At 33.5% G+C, this 17,811-nt stretch overlaps 2 protein-coding genes across 2 annotated transcripts; one reads left to right on the top strand and one right to left on the bottom strand.

The window, feature by feature from the left end:
• The first annotated feature begins 2,800 nt into the window (after window positions 1–2,800).
• LOC114376184 (cysteine proteinase inhibitor 6-like) lies at window positions 2,801–6,693 on the top strand. Its single transcript, XM_028334155.1, has 4 exons — window positions 2,801–3,146; window positions 4,086–4,305; window positions 4,802–4,947; window positions 6,302–6,693. The coding sequence occupies exons 1-4, from the start codon at window positions 2,913–2,915 to the stop codon at window positions 6,437–6,439; spliced, it is 738 nt and encodes a 245-aa protein (XP_028189956.1). The 5' UTR covers window positions 2,801–2,912; the 3' UTR covers window positions 6,440–6,693.
• Window positions 6,694–8,042: 1,349 nt separating this feature from the next.
• Window positions 8,043–16,950, bottom strand: LOC114376573 (dr1-associated corepressor-like). Its single transcript, XM_028334745.1, has 6 exons — window positions 16,568–16,950; window positions 15,013–15,085; window positions 14,823–14,916; window positions 9,580–9,708; window positions 9,419–9,476; window positions 8,043–8,825 (listed from the first exon to the last, which is right to left on the bottom strand). The coding sequence occupies exons 1-6, from the start codon at window positions 16,598–16,600 to the stop codon at window positions 8,328–8,330; spliced, it is 885 nt and encodes a 294-aa protein (XP_028190546.1). The 5' UTR covers window positions 16,601–16,950; the 3' UTR covers window positions 8,043–8,327.
• Between the last annotated feature and the right edge of the window lie 861 nt (window positions 16,951–17,811).

The raw sequence follows: 17,811 nt of genomic DNA, 5'->3' as shown, positions 1-17,811 counted from the left end.
CTTATTTTTGACTGAATTGAAACTATTTTATATTTTTTTAACAATAATCTTATTGAGATTTAAACTTATAATCTCGTACATTCTGTCTCAAATCTGGCACCAATAACATTTGAAATAGGGTAATCCAAACTTTTTACAAAATGAGCTGTTATGTATAGAGAAGATAATAATAATGATTACATGAAATTATTTTGATTGTTGTTGTGTAATTAAATATACATTAATTAGCTAAATAGATTAATTTTGATTGGACAAAATATTTATTAAAAAAACTCATTCTGTGAATTACGTTGAATTAAGTGTAAATTTTCTTTATTTATTTTCATTAAAAAAAAACAAATCATCCCCGTGTTTATATTTCAAATATAAGTTGTATTTTAACAAATTTACATACATATCAATTTATGAAAGGAAACTAAATTTAATTCACATAAAAGAAATTTTTGAATAACTTAATCAAGTGAAAATATAATAAATAAAAAATAATTATATTTAAGTGGAATTTTTTTCTTTTGATGCATAAAAGTAATTATATCTCTCTTTAAAATTTAATTCTCTTAGCGTGTAAATATGAAAATTATTATTGTAATATATTTATGTAATGAAGAGTTTAATTTTTTACTAATGATGTTCTTGAAAAGATAAGTTAAATGTTGAACAAGTGTTCTCAATAACTTAAGATAACTGAATTAAGTTTCAAAAATTTTCACTAACAAATTTTTAACACTTTTTTAAATGATAGGTTCAAAATACAAAAGAACATAAATGAGATAAAGAAAGAGAAAAATGCAAACTCGATTTATATTGGTTCGGCCACTTCTCGTGCTTACGTCCAGTCCTCAAGTAATCCACTTGAGGTTTTCTCACTCTCTTTGCAAAAATCATTTTATATTACAAATGAAGATTTTGGATAAACTCTTCAATAAATTTGCAAGTGTTTGTCCAAGAGTTATTGAGAGAGCATTTAACAATGAAGTTCTTTTGGAATATCTTTCTCCTACTTTTTGAAGTCAAACACATATATAAAGGTCATTCGTGCATTTTCAATCTTTTTAACAATTATTTTTCAAACTTGTCTTCTGATAATTGATTACACTGCCTGGTAATTGATTACCAGAGCCTTGCATGTCTTGGAAACACTTTTTTTTTTAGGCAAGGCTTGATCTTGAGTTAATCTTGAAACAAGGCTTTGTTTGTTAAAACAATCTTGTATTAATCTTGAAGTAACGCTTATCTTTTGAAACAACCTTGTTTGATTCTTCTTTGACATTACCAAAATCATGCATACATACATTCAGATTCTCCCTCTTTTTGATGATGACAATCATTATCAAGTAATTTTTTTTTGACATCATCAAAACCTACATGATTTACATTAAAACCATCTGAAATAAAATTATATTTAATTATATAAGTTTCTATATATTTATCTATATAAAAAATAAAAATAAAAATAGATCTCATAATTTAAACGTTAATTTTAAAAAAAAAACTAGTCTAAGTAAAATTCCAACTTAATTATATATTTGATCTTTTAATTATAATTTAAATTTTAATTTGATTCCTTAATTATTAAAATATTTAATTAAGTGTATTTCTCTTTCTCTCGTCACTTCCTCTTTCCTTAGTCGTTCCGACCTTCACAATGGCACCCTCTCCAAGTTCTCCTCGCCCTCCCGAATGTTATCCTTAACAAGAACTTCAAGTGGGTCGTCGATTCATTTTCCTCCATCGCGAGTTAGATCCGAGTTAGATCTAAATGTTTGGGAGTCAAATCTACTTGTTGATGACGAAACCCATGACAGTGGTACTAGTTCATCCTTCCCTCATATCTAGTTGTAGTTCTTCAAGATCTCTACTTGGTTTGGCTCCCGTGATGGTGGTGATTGGTTCTATGTGGGTTTGGAGTAGAGGAACATGGTCGATGAGTTTGTTTCTAGGTTGATTCACTACTCGTGCCAGTCCCGTTGGAGTCCCATTGTTGTTGGTGGTGGTGGTGGCACGCTTGGTGCATTGGTGAGGGTACAATTCAATTCGGGCGTGTTATATGCTCTTTTTAGACTTTTTAAATATGGATCAAATTATGTAATTTAATTAAGGGTTAATGTCACTTTTTATTTGTTAAATTTTATATTTGTTTCGTTTTAGTATATTAAGTTCAAAATATTTAATTTTGATATTTTATGATTTCAAAATATATTATTTTGGTAAATAATGATAGCTAAAATATGTCATTATGTGTAATAATATTTCAAGAAAATATAAACCAATGAAAAATAATCTCATTGATAATCTAGGTTGTGTGTTAGACACACAAAAAATCTATATTTTGTGTTTAAGATCTAAGTTTAAATGATGATGATGATGTTATATTTGAAGAAGATGGTTTAATTTAAATTTAACTTAAAATAAAAATTGTGATAATTTTTAATCATCATTATCTTAAATCGATTATTTTTAACTTTAAAATACTAACAAGACAATAATGCTGTAAACATAAAATTGAAAAAGAAATATATATATATATATATAAAATATAAATAAATAAAATTAAAAATTTAAAACTTAAATGTAATAAAACAAAATAAATGAAAGTTAATGGAAAAAAACAACATTAAACCTTGACCTAATGACTCATTCATTCAACCGAGTAACTCAATTCCCTAACCGGATCCGTTTTGATTTTTAAGACTGTATTGTGCTTCTACCTATGGAGTACATAATACAATGATACACGTGTCGACGTGAGCGTTTGATGAACGCTTAACATTTAAGAAAAGCACCGTTAGCTTGACGCGTATAAAAAAAATAAATCGAGATGCTGCTACGACGTGGCGTCCAAACTAAGCCACACGGCTAATAAATACGGCCGGCACACTTTCACTGCATCAAGAAAGGAAGAAACATACCGAATGAGAGCATCAAACTCTTCTTCTTCGATTTCCATTGCGAAGCGTTACTTTTTCTTCTTCTTTCTCTTCATTTTCTTCGCTCTTCGATCTTCGTCCGGGGACTGCTCCGAATACCACCACCACCACTCGCCGATGGCCACGATCGGAGGCTTACACGACTCCCAAGGCTCTCAAAACAGCGTCGAAACCGAAGCCCTTGCTCGATTCGCCGTAGACGAACACAACAAGAAGCAGGTTGCTGCTAAACCATCACTCTCTCTCTCCTTTTATTTATTTTTTCACAAAAATAATAAAAGAATTGTTTTTATTTTAATCTTTTTTTCATTGCCACTTGCTACGTGTTTTGAATGCACGAGACCAGGTTGCTTATGCTAGTGTTTGATCATTCGTGAATTGTCATGTTATGGCCATACACACACACACACACACACACACATATATACACATTAAGAGCTTAATACATCCTGGATTATTTGGGATTTTTTAAAGTAAACTATAGAAATATTTGTATCATTTATAGTTTCTGTAATTGGGTCTGGAGTTTGTAAAGTCGCCGCAATTCTAACTCCAGGACCCAATTACAAAAAATGTAGAAGAACAAGGACCGAATTACAATTTTTTTTAGTCTAGTGACCTAATTAATTTTTTTTTAAAAAGTTGAGAGACCTACTGATGCATTCAACCTGTTTTAAAATAATGATCTGAATTAGAATTTGAGTGTAAAATTTGTAAGGGTCATTGAATTATAGATTCTTATGAATGGTAAGATTATTCACCTTTATAAAAAAAAATTCTAGTTTAATACAGGCATACAATGTTACTATAAAAGTACCTTACGATAGTTGTTATCAAAGTTAACAAACTTTATCATTCCCGGTTGTTTGGATGACAGTATAAAAAACTCTTACAATGTCACTACGTATATTATTTTTTCAAGTTATTTGAAGTGTCATATCTAGAATGATTTCGAATGATATACTATATTATATGCATGCATCTGTTTATATGTTGCTAGTGAGGGTTTTATGCTCCCACTAATGCACTGACATGTTATTAGGATTGCTGAACTTTCTTGTTATTGTGATTGCAGTAGTTCTTTATGTTCAATATGATGAACAATGTTTTATGTAATTGTGAACTAAACGTGTTGACTTGTGTTGGTTGGTGTTGAAGAATTCGCTTCTGGAGTTTGCTAGGGTGGTTAGGGCACAGGAACAGGTTGTTGCTGGTACCCTGCATCACCTTACTCTTGAGGCTATTGAGGCTGGTGAGAAGAAGCTCTATGAAGCCAAGGTGTGGGTGAAACCATGGCTGAATTTCAAAGAACTCCAAGAGTTCAAGCCTGCTGGTGATGCACCATCGTTTACCTCTGCTGATCTTGGTGTCAAAAAGGGTATGGCATTTTCTAAATCAACCATCCGTGGTCTTTATATTACTAACAAAGCGACTGTCATTCTCTGATTTCTGTATTATTTTTAAATTGTGGCATATGAAGCGTGTATTTTCTTACCATAACACTCGCAAGTTGCATACAACAAGCAAGATTCATCAATATCATGATTACATTGGTAGTTGGTGACGAGTGTTCAGTGCATGTGAGTGATCAGTAGGTTCTCAAAAGGCCTAAATGATGTTCATCTTTATACTAGTGGGTCTGATTTTTCTCCTTGATAAACCTCCTTGGAGTTGCTTTCGGTATGCTGGATTATAGTTTCAGACATTCAGTTACAATGGATAATCTTGTTGTAACAATTGTCACAAACTCATAATTATGTACAAAGTTCTGTACCATTTGCCCTGCATATGGTTGCTGACTTGCTGCCCTTCTTGTGTATTGAACCCAAAGCGTTTATTAACACCACGATCTACTGTTCTGTTTTGGTTATCAGATGGTCACCAACCAGGATGGCAATCTGTGCCAACACATGACCCTCAAGTTCAGGATGCAGCAAATCATGCGATCAAGACCATCCAGCAAAGGTCTAATTCACTAGTACCCTATGAGCTTCATGAGGTTGCTGATGCAAAGGCTGAGGTCAGTGCCTTATTCTATATTATTTGAAGTTTTCTTCATTGAGTTTGTTTGCTCAACTAGATGTCACATGGTTGAATTGAATTGTTGGTGGTAATTTGATGTTTAAATTTGTAGTGCTAGGAGAATTTCATACAGAATTAATTCTTCCTCGGAAAATTTTATTGATGGTTTGAATTATGGAAGAATTTTTTATTTTTCTGGTTTCTGTGGTCTGATTTTTGGTGTATTCATCTTGAGCAGGATCTTAGTGTTCATTTTCTTCGACCTGGTTATGTTACCTTCATGCTTGTTTAGTTGCTTACCAGAAACCTTCTGTTAAATATTTATCGTATAATGTGTCTAGTGTTATGCTATTTACTGTGTCTAGCGTTATGCTATTAGCGGCCTATAATGTACATTGGAAGTTGCTTTTGTCTTGCTCATAAATTTGAGTACAGAAGATCGCTGGTTAGTAGTTAGTTAGTCATGCGTGTTTTAGCGGTATTTATGTGGTTGATATTTTGAAATGATTATTACTGAATTTATCAAATAACAGTGACTTCTCAATTGTTTCAACTCAAATAACTCTGTCCTTCCCATTAGGTGGGATTGGTTAAATGCAAAGATAGACAATTTACCCCGTAATCCCTCTTAATTGGTTTAACCTATAATTTTCTTGGCTCTCCCTTTACCTTTAACTATTGGACTATTTTTCATCTAGTTGCCCTCCCTTACTGGTGCTTCTATGAGTTTTGTCCACACATGCCCAAAGCCCCAAACTATCTAAAGACAGGAGTACCTACCATTCTTTCATACTGTTCATTTGTTACACAACAATAGCTAAATCCCATACTACTCATTTTATTATAGTAACGTAATCTTTGCACAGTGACACTCTCCATTCAACACTCTATTAGGTAAAATCTAATTCTGGCTACTCTAAATAACCTGAGCCACACTATGAGCTAACATGAGAATTCATCTAATCATAGTTTGTGTGAAATCTGCTTCTGGCTACACTAAATAACTTGAACTGCTCTCTATTAATGGAGTTAACATGAAAAGAGTAAATTGTTAGCATTTCTTTATTCAAGTATTCATCAGGTCTCTTTTCTCAAGTTTTCATTAATATGGTATGAATGAACTGTTTGTTACTATATCTGTGAGCGGTTGCTTGCAACATAAACATGTACTTGCTGTTATGCTACTGCTCCTAAAGATATGTAATTTAATTTAGTTATCAAAACCTTTGATAAGAAAATCTGCGTTTGGGAATAGCTTACAAGCTTCTTTTGTAGTCGTTCTGACCTATTGTGAGGGTAGAGTTACTTACTGGTGTATATCATGGTTGATGGATGTGTAAATTTCTATGCAGGTCATTGATGATTTTGCTAAGTTTAATCTGCTTCTCAAAGTCAAGAGGGGACAGAAGGAAGAGAAGTTTAAGGTAGAGGTACACAAGAATAACCAAGGGGGGTTCCATCTAAATCAGATGGAACAAGATCATTCCTAATTCTGATCTGAAGTTTGGTCACCCTAGCAATATTGTTCTTATCTATGTCTAGTGCTTACCCCTTTCTCTTTGCCTTGGCAAATAAGTAGTTTTACAATGTGTGTATCCCTTTATTAACTGGGAAGCTACCGGTGATGTTACATTAGTAACTTTGTAACGTAAATATTACTTTAGTATCATAAAAAATGCGGATGTTGACCATTTGTATTTAACGTAGCCTAAAGAATGCGAATTATTTTTTTTACCTTTATAAAGTTGTTATTGTCAAGTTTTAACATTTAAAATATGAATAATTCTTTTCGGCTTTGAATTTTGAACCCAAAAGACCTATGTATATTGTTACATTGTTAACAACAGTTTTTTTTTTAAGAGTTCCACCCTCATAAAATTAGCAAGCAAACCAAGTGAGAGGAAAACTAATGTCAAAACCACACTATAAATATAATTACTGGAGTGCTAATAACATTATTTCTGACACATTTTATCATTGGTTAAAATTATTGAAATTTACCAAATTATGAGTTATTAAATATGATGTAAATTTTAATCAATAAGAGAAAATGTGTTTAAAAGTAAGAAATAATCAATAAAAGAGTCTCTGAGTGTGTAAAAGTAAACCAATTCTAAAAGAATATTGGACTTCAGGCTTCACTAACAGTTGCAGGTATTAAAATAACAAAAGGTATCATCAATACCACGAACTTAGTTGACATCTCCATGTGAACAGTATTGGGAGATGGTAGGCGAGAGTGTTTGTTGCCACAAGTCTCGTTTGTGAACAGTATTTTGGCAAAATGCATGAAAGATAAGTCATGTGATTGGTATTTTTATTGGTTTGCATGGAGTATGGAGATGATGATACAAGAAACTCACTTCACTGTTTGGTTCTGAGTTGTATTGCGTTTGACGTCCCTTACAACTAAAGCTACAAAAATTAACTTTTCCGGTATTAAACTTGTTTAACAAGATAATGATTTTATTCTGTCATTTGTGTTGTGCTTTACATGTATCTAAACACACGCTATCATGTTCAGTCTGTTAGCATTGACTAGCTAGCTATGTTTGGATTACCATTAAAAAATTGTTAAAGAGGGGTTTTGGAGAAGGAACTCTAGTATATTTTTTACTCTCAAGTGTACAATTATCCAAATGGTACCCCAACATGCACTATAATGTCAAAATTAGTCTTAAAATTAAGGGTCTATTAAAAAATTTATGCAAGGCAGTAACGATTTTAGTATTTTCGACAATTAATATTCAAAATAACTTCTGAAAATATTAAGATTTAAAAAAATGATTTTCTTAAATGAGTTAACTAAAATTTTAAAAGTGACATCTTTTTCAAAACAAATAGATTTTCATACGAAAAACCAAACAAATGGTTGTGAAGACTGAAAGATTGCTTCACACGGACAGGGCTCACTTGCATCCTAGAAACTACTTTAGCAAGAGATTGGTTCAGCATGCTATGTTTTATACAGTAAATTTTCCTTTTCTTCAAATGATTTGACATCTTTGCTATTACTTCATACTTCCATCATTGCAAAGGGTCACAGACATTAGCTGAGACTAGCAAATAGTTATATAGTTATTTGCAGCAATATTAAATAAATAAGGTTGCATGCATAATTTTCACTCCATCTAGAATTGTGATATACATTGTAGGCCTAAAAGTACACGAAACTAACATTACTGGTCAAGGAAAAGATACATCAGCTACACATACAAAGCAGATTAATGAAAAGGGGCATTCAGATCCTTTCTTCAGCCAACATGGTACATGCATTGACAGCTAGTGGATACTCATAATCATAACACTAGTATGTACTTATTCTACAGTTATCATGATGAGCTTTTCACTAATCTAATCACCAAAGACTAATAATATTTACCCCTCCTCTTCATCATAGTCTTCTTCATCCTCTTCTAGTGGCCTACCAAGTTGTGCAAGCTGCAGCGAATCAATGGCCATCTTGTCCACATCAGAAAGAGACCACCCTGGAATTTCTTCATGCTTGCTCTCTGTTGGAGGTTCAGGCACAGAGGCATCAGGTTCAGGCACAGAGGCATCCGCTGCTGCGCTAGCCTTTTTGTCATCATTTTCATTCGTAATGGCATTCAGATCGATGTTCCGGAGCGAATCAGTGCTTTCAACAGGAACTGCAATGTTCTGCTCCTTTGGTATTTCCTTTGACTCAGAACCACTATCCATTGCAACACTTGTGTTTGTATTTTGTGGGTTGCTTGGCTGAACAGAAGTGCAAGGCTCAGATTCAGCATCCTGATGATATATCTCTCTATTTAAAGGTGGTCGCCCTCGGCCACGGCCTCTTCCTCTACCTCGGCCTCTTCCCCTACCAGTACTGCCAGTGTGGCCCAACTCATGCTGGAATAGAAGAAAAACATTATCGAGCAAAGCAAAACATGGTATATTAAGGGACTGCTAGGCATATACTCCTTAAATGGGAACATTTTCCAAGACTTGCAGGATTTTCTTGTGTACCATAAATAACAAACTATGCTAAAAGCAACAGTTACTGAGGCAGAGACCAAAATATGTTTTTTCCGCAACCTTAGGTCCATTTGTGTTTGAGCAGCATTTTTATTTCATTTTCTATTTTCACTTTGAATTAATGAATACACTATAAAAGCTTTTGAAAGTAGGAAATAAAGTGAAAAGAGGTAGCATTTTTGTAGCAAAAAATGAAAATGTAAAATGTTTTCTTAAACTAAATAGCCCCTTAGGGTACTAGACATTGTAACATTTGAAAGAATGCATGCACATGCGGAAGTGTCGGTTGTAGTTTTTTTTTTTTTTTGGGGGGGGGGGGGGAATTGAGTTTCTGTGAAAATAATATTACAAGCTTGTGAAGAAAAATCATTTTGTAAGGAGAAAAGAAAGTCGCCACAAACATTAGTATGGAAAGATAAACATGTTATTTAGGGTTTTTGTGCAAATACAAGGAAAAATGCTATTACCATCTTGCTCCTCTTAGCCTCTTCATCACTGTCATTACCATCATCACCAACAGCTTTCCTGGAAAAGTTCATAGCATTCTTAAATGTTAAGTACATCAATAACAATATGCATATCAGAAAAGTGAAACAACAAAACAAAATAAAGATATTGGACTTCAAACCTTCTTTTTGCAATGGCCCGATCATCAGGACCAGCCTCAGCATGGCCATGGCCATGGCTGTAGTCAGGAACCCTGCTAACAACGTCCCTCAGAAAGTCAAAGACATTATAGCTTTGTACACAATGTTTTCTGCAATTTCCATTCACCACTTGTTAGGCTTCATAGTTCGCAGTAATTATAGAGCTTGGAAACAGAATAATATCATAATCAAACAGGATTTGAATATTACAGTAAAATTAATCATCTTAGAAAGAGATGTCTGAGAACACAAATAAAAACAGCTAGGTGTTGTTAAAAGCAGTTCCCCAATGCCATCAATTTCCTAGATTTTGGATAAACGAGATGACTCCCATTATTCCCATCTAAAATATAGCTCACAGTTCAGAAGAATGCAAGCTATGCATATTTGATCATTGCCAAGAGCAACTTATATTTGAAATCTGGACCAGTGAAGTATCCTATTAACAAAGGAACCAGATAAACTGTTCAGACACTAGAACTAGAAGAAGTTTTGTAAGACTTTGGAGTTAATCAAATGGTAATATTAACAAAAAAGTAAACATAAAATATTTGAAAAAGCAACGAGGGAAGAACATGATTACAAACAATTTCTTCAAAAGCATCATGGAAAAGATTTCTTCAACAACTCATACAAACCTTTTATTTGTATACAGAATTACAGTCACATGCACTCAGGAAAAACTTAAAAGAAATAGCAAGAACAGAACTTCTCTAAATTCAATCCATACAATGCAGAAATTTTCAAACTTGCAGTATCATCATCCTTCCTTTTCTCATCTTCCCCTTTTCCCAATGTCTCACACCAGCAACAATTTCAGTGCAGAATTTGGAATTTACTCCTTATTTCATCTTCACAATTTATGATTTTTTAGAGGACAACTTTTTCCCCTGGGGTTCATCCAATCATTAATTCAATTGAATTGAAACCATTCGTAGGGGTTGACAACATGCTCAGAATAAAAATTGATTCGATTCGGAATAAACTCGGGCATGAAAGGAAGGGTCAAGCTGGGAAGGGTGAAAGCCACCCCCAACCCTTCCATCAACATGAGGCTTTGCTTAATGGATTCACATCTTGACTGATTCCATGTTCAGGTCACATCTTGACTGTATTCCATGTTCATGTGTTGAATAAAAGAAAATAGATTATTTGAGAAGGCAAACATTTCCAGAGGAGAGAATTTATAAAAAGTTGTTCTCTGGTGATATTACATAACTTTTCTCATTCATTGTTATAGCTGATAATTTTACAAAATAGTTTCATTAAATTTTACTTATAAACTTGGGCACTGAAGTGACATATTAGGTGATTTCTTTTAATCAAAAGTAAATTTCAATTTTAAATTCTCTTGAGTTGCAAGTTGCAACTACAAGGCAGAGGGAAGAATAAGAATAAGTAGGAAATGCAAAAAATGATGAGCATAGTCATTCCTTCTCATGAATGACCCCGTTTAATGTACTTCCATGATCTTCACTCTCATTTCTTGGTTCATTCCTTCCCATACATGACCCAGTCTGAGCAGCAAAATTGTAGTAAGCATAGTTGTCAATCCTGGAATAGTGGAGCGGAGTGGCCAACCCTAAAGTGGAATAGCGGGATGACTGCTGTTCTATTTTTTTTTTTTTTTACCTATTCTGAATTTTTTAATATATATTATTTTAGATTTTTACATATATATAATGTGTATTATTAACAATAACAATATATGTATTGTTTAATAGAATATATATTCTTTTTTACTTAATATATATATATATATATATATTATTATTTAGAATTTTTTAACATTATTCAGCTTATTATATTATATATTATGCTTCATTTAGTTTTTATTACTACTATTTGTTAGTTGATTATATTTTTTATTACTATAATTTTTCTTTCATTTATTATATCATATATTATGCTTTATTTAGTTTATTATTTTATATGTTATGTTTTAAATAGTTTCTTTTTATATTTTTAATAGTATTATACTTTATTATTATTATTTAGTTCATTACGTTATACCATAGAACAGTACAAATATAACAAGTTAAAAACTCACCCTTGTAAAAATATATAGCAGAGAAATGTTGCACTTGAGGCCCAAGGCCCAACAGATAAGAAAAAAGAAAAAGCAGGCCCTATAAAGACCCAAGGACCCGACCCATCATTCACACCTCCATTGACAATGCAAATGGAAGAGCAGAGGTCGGTGGTGGCATAAGGGAGGTCGCAGAGTGTTCGGCATGGCAGATAGCGAAACCCCAATACCTCGGAAGGGTGACTGCAGCTGGCTCTCTCCGCTGCCATTGAAGCCACTACAACTGCGACTCTAAAACGCAACACAAGAGTGCTTTGAATTGCGCCTCACTTCCATGATAGTGGCTGCTCTGACAGCTATTGACAACTATGGTACTACCTCCATCCCTAAATATAAGACTCTTTTTTTCATTTTATTTATCCCTTTTTATAAGACTCTTTTCAAGTTGTCTTTTGCATTAATTATTTTTTGTTTAAAATACCCTTAATTACTTTACAATAATGTTATGAATTAAAAAGATAGAATGAATTCTCTCTCTTGTAAGGATTGAAGAACAAGGCTAACACACATTAATCGATTAGGCAGAATGTGATTAATTAGAAAGAGAAAGATAATGAGTCCCAATAATTTGAAGGATAATTTTGGAAAAATAATACAAATTACTAAAGAACTTAATGTTACTAAACTAAATTAACTAACTTTCTTAAAGGGTGTGAACTAGCCAATTAGGTAAAAGAGTCTTATATATAACGACGGCGGTAGTAGTAAGTATACACAAACTGAACTTTATAAAAAGATTGGAATCAGTAATTTTTTTTTGGCAATAAATCGGGTTTTTTCTTTGTATTCCTCATGTTGCATACTGATATAGTACATATGCATAGTTAATTGTGAGAAGAAGGGCCAATCAAATGAAACTGGAGAAACCAGATCTTCCTTTTTTACAAAATAAAATGTTCAGTTCTATTAATCAGCATTTTTATGCAATTGTAAGAGCAGATGTAGTTTCAGAAAACAGAAAAGATTTAATTTTACTTGAGTTGGGCCCATTTTGAACTTTAAATTTTAACAACTTGAAGTCCAAGTGACTGAGACTTTTGGAAGCTAGAATATTGTTGTCAAGCAGCATTCTTGGACCAGATTAAGGCTTTAGAAACACTTAAATATATTGCAGCATGAAGGGAAAAAAAAGGGTTCTCTACGTTGAACAGACAGGTTTCTTATTTGAACGTAGAATTGTAGAGAAAGCTGCCAAGTGTTGGACTCAAATATCCTTTTAATTCTTGATACAAATAATAAAAGAAATAAAGGAAATATATTTTAAGAAATTAAAAACTACAGTACAAGCCAATGGAACCATAGGAGGTTCATCAGGCCCATGAAGTTCCAGTGACCATCCCAACCACCTCTAGGCGGTTAAATCAGCTTGTTCCTGAAGCACAATCACTGTTCACATGTTTATGTGCATTTTTGCTGGAGGAGTTTTTCCAGCATGTGTACACCATGTGCAGCTGTTAGCCTTGCCATTGGTGTCACTCTGTTTGTTGATGACTTCCCAGTTAGTTCTGGGGGAACAGTTGCACAAAATCTACATTTGTGCCAATACCCTCTTTCTAGAGTTTTCTTGTCTATCATGGATCCCATGCCAGACAATGAATCCAGCAGTATTGGGTCCTCAAACAAAGGCCCCTGTGTCCTTTATTTTTTCTTCCAATCCTACCTAAATGTTGAAAAAGCTTAATGGTAGGAACTATTTGTATTGGGTCACAGTTGTTAAGATTGGTTTTGTGGCCAAATATTATGATCACTTAACCAAGGCTGAGGAAGCCTCTTAGGTATTGCTTATTCCTTGTCTTGCTTCTTTAATTCCTCCCTGTTCTAGAAGGGTCTCCTCCGTTATAGTCTCCTCCTAATCCACCTCTTCTCATAACTTATCAGCATTGTCTAGGTCCCATGCTAGTCAAGGAACCTCCCGTTGAAAGTTCAAGTGACTCACATCCAGTCTTAATCTCTTATGTCATGTCCATTGAAAGGTTATTCAATTTCTTAATTCTCCTAGTGATGCTCATTGGGATGTCGTGGTTAGAAACCTGAAGTCATTCTGATTTTATTTCATATATTGATGCAAATTAGGTAAGTTGCCCGACTAACAGTCGATCTACTTCAGGTTACTGTGTTCTTAATAGATGTAATTTCACTTCATGGAAGAGTAAAAAGCATAATGTTGTAGCCATCTATTCAAAGGTATACTAAGCCATGGCCCTCATCACATGTGAACTCATAGGGCTGAAGCAACTCTTCCAAGAGCTAAATTTTGTAAAGTAGGCCCTATGAATACCATAGGTGATAATCAGGCATCCTTGCACATGTGCATTTAGATTGACTGTCACTACACAATTTGTTGGTTCTATTCTATTGATTAACCAGCAGATCTTCACTAAATCTCTTTGTGGACAGAGGATATCATATGTATCAAGATAGATGAATATGAATTATAAGCATCGAGTTGGGGGGGAATATTGAGATTACAATAGGATTGTTGAGGTTATGATGGCATTGCATTGAGATTTTCAGATATAAGCTGAGATTGTGCTACAATATTTGATTTCATAGTAATTAATTCCCCTTTATTTTCTGTACATAATTAGCCAATTAGGCTGAAAATCTTGCAGATCTTTTATTCTTTCCCTAATTATGGGAAACCCATTGTATATTGTTTCACTGTTTCTATATATGATATGGATGACATGCTCACTCCCAAGCAAGTTTTCAAACAATCTCATAGTTTCCTTCAGATTCAAGTGATAGAAAACACAACACAAAATTATGTTGAAGTGACAGTGCAAATAAGATATACCAATAATGTTTAACAATCTACTTCACACATGGATGCATACCCTAACAAGCAAATTACCTTTTAAACATAAATAAACACTTCTAATCAGGTTTGGCCATTCATACTTCATTTACATTATTGAGAATTTTTTAAAACCTAAAAAATGGCTACTTTCCTGTTTCACATTTAGCTTCCATTTATAACTTGGACATATGGAAAAGGGGAAAGTGAGGATTAAAATCAAAGCTAAGAATATTAAAAGAAGTCAATTATAAAGGCATTATTCTAAGTTCTAGAGTTGGTTCTAAATCACTAAAATGGGAGATTGAAGAAAAGTAATAATAACATAAGAGACTTACAAATGCAATGAATTCATGGTCTTTGCTCCTCTTTGAAGAGTTATTTCATAAGTGCGGTCACAAAGATCTTGCAAAAATAGTTCTAGAGCTTTAGCTGTAATGCATTCAAGAGCAATGTCAACAACATGTATATGACAAACAAACAACCAACAGCCTGAAGTTAACAACAGAGTAAGTCAAAGCAACTCACAAACTAAAACAGGCACAGCGAGTGCTATCTTTCCAACATCCTCATCAGCTTGCATTATCTTCTTTATCCGAGCCTGCAATTTGAAGATCTCATCACATCAAATAAAGTGTTCTTTGACAAGAGCTCACTCCTTATAATACTTAATAAACAAGTAGAAGAATTTAACAGAGTCCAAATTACAAACTAACACCCTTATGAACATTATATAATTCAACTTAAAACTTGATTAGAAGTTTATAGAAGTGGTGTCTCTCTCTGTCTCCCTAAATTCTCCCCCCTCTTGAAGTAAGGAAAAATCATTATGTCTCCCAACTCTCTAATAGATGGTAGTTACTGTAAGTATTTTATTAACTATACATGATGACTCTGTATGCTGGGAAAGTATAATGGATTAAATTGCTAGATAACTGATAAAAGCAACACATTTTATTAGAGAGAAATAGGTATAAACCCCAATTACAAAGATCAGAATCACTCAGACACTCACAAAACTAGAAAACAAATTATAGAACACTGCAAAACTTTGAGTGTCTGCATCTCTTCTCCCAATTCCCAAATGGCCTAAAAAATTCATTATTGGCCAGATGCCCTCTCCCTTACCTTTCCCTCCCTTTTTCTTTGCTTCTGATTGTTTTCCCTTCCTTCCTACCCTCCTTGCCATGTAACACAAGGTTGTAACAACCCAAATTCCTCTTCTACCCCTTACTCATATTTCCCACCTAGTTCAGCAAAACTGTGCCAAACAATAGCACTTGGCTAAAATTTATCAGAAATTGAAAAATGCCTCTGCAATTATATTTATATCATCAAATATTCTTCCCAATTCATGATGTCATAATCAATTCCTAAACAAAACATTCCATTCCGTTATAAACTATAAATATAAATCACTGTATATTAAAGACTGGTGTCAATTCAACTCAAACCTAGTTACCTTACCATAATCTGAAGAATAGTTGACATTTGATAAGCAATGGAAGAAAATTTATTCAGCCATCAAAATTAAAATACTAAAAATTTGAAGTAGACATAGGTTTCAAACAGAACTCAGGTTAACATGAAAAACTGATTTAAGAGAAGTTGAATTTTAACAATGGTATATACTGAAATGCTGAATTTAACACAGGTTGGTTCTTTGCCAAGTCAACAATGAAAATGAGGATGGTAGGAGTACCACAATCATCAAAAACCACAAAACATAAACCCATCTAGTAACCTTAAACCATGGTACCCTAAAACAAACCTTAATTTTACATAGAATCTAAGCTAAGCAGCCACCTAAAAGTAACATCACACATCTCCATAACACCAACATCACCATAAAATAAACCCACCCACTTCAATTATTAAGCACCATAGATCCAAACACATAAACCACATATATCCTAGCAAAGTACAAACAGTTACCATCAGCCAAAACCTTTTTTAAGCAAAAAAAAAGTTCAATCAAAATCAGCAAAAAAATAATTCACTTTCCACAACTTCCCTTGCATCCAAACAACATAAACCTACGAAAGATAAAAAATTTACAAAAGAGAAAATGAAAAAAACTCACAGCAGGGAAACGGGTATCGAGCTTCTTCCTCATGGCAGCAGATTAGGGTTTTGAAAGCTGAAGAATTGGGGGAATCAAAAGAAGCAGAAGAAGGAGACCCAGAAAGTAAAATCGAAAGCTTTGAACAGAAAGAGCGACCCTATCATCAACAGGATGAAATCGAAGAAACTCATTTCAGATCCAAAGGCCACTCACTCTCTCTAAGATTCATTCAACGAAATATGCCTCAGTGGCGGGTTTGTTAGGCTGACGCGTCGGTGATGGACAACGCGTCACGGCCCAATACTTGCAGAGCATCTAGGCAGAGTGGTTCCAAAAGAAGGAGTCAAAACGGTGACGTGTTCAGATATCATTGGGACATTTTTCTTTGCTTCGTTTTAAAGTACGAAAGGAAAACCAGTAAGCTAGCACATAGAGACTATATAAGTCTGTGCATAGGTCGGCGACAGCGTATGAAAACTTGTGTTTGTTAAAAAACAATTTTGTAAAATTAATTTTAATTCAAGTTTTAAAAATAAGGATTTCTATTTTAACAACTCATGATTTCAATAAGGCTAAATTTAATTTTGGTATTTTTTTTAAAATGATCAAGTAAAAAACATGCCCATCTTTTTTAAAATGATCAAGTAAAAAACATGATTTCAATAAGGCTAAATTTAATTTTTTTAAAAATAAGGATTTCTATTTTAACAAACCCGACACATCTTTTTTAGGTGTGACCAAGTAAAAAACATATGGATAATTGTTGGAATTTAGAATTAGATTATTCACAAGGTGCAACAAGTTGAAGGTAAATCAATTTATCTTTTATATTCTTTATAACTCTCTAACGGAACAAAATTGTAATTTTGCAATCACACTTTAGTGTATTTGGCATCAACGAAAGGACAAAATTTTGGGGGAAATTGAACTCCAACTGTAAGTATTAGTTTCACTGGCCATACAATATTTGCATGAGTGATCTCATGCTCGAAAACTTCCACTTGACAAGTCCATCTAGCAGCAAAACATTTTGGTCTCGGTTTTGGAAAATCCATGTTCTGAACAAATAAAAGGCAACAATTATGTTGCTATTTTCAAGGAGTATCACTGTCTTGGAGTTGGTATCTATCTCCATGATGAACATGCCCATTTCACTAAAGCAAAATCACTATGGCAACCTGGAATCCTCGATCCTTAAGAAGTTGAATCCAGGGTCTATTACAAGCTTTAAAATGGAGATTAGAAGTGGGTGTACAAAATAT

The sequence above is a fragment of the Glycine soja genome, chromosome 11, assembly GCF_004193775.1.
Source record: "Glycine soja cultivar W05 chromosome 11, ASM419377v2, whole genome shotgun sequence".
NCBI lineage: Eukaryota > Viridiplantae > Streptophyta > Magnoliopsida > Fabales > Fabaceae > Glycine > Glycine soja.
The sequence above is the reverse complement of the archived record's forward strand: the minus strand, read 5'-3'. Positions and strand labels throughout refer to the sequence as shown.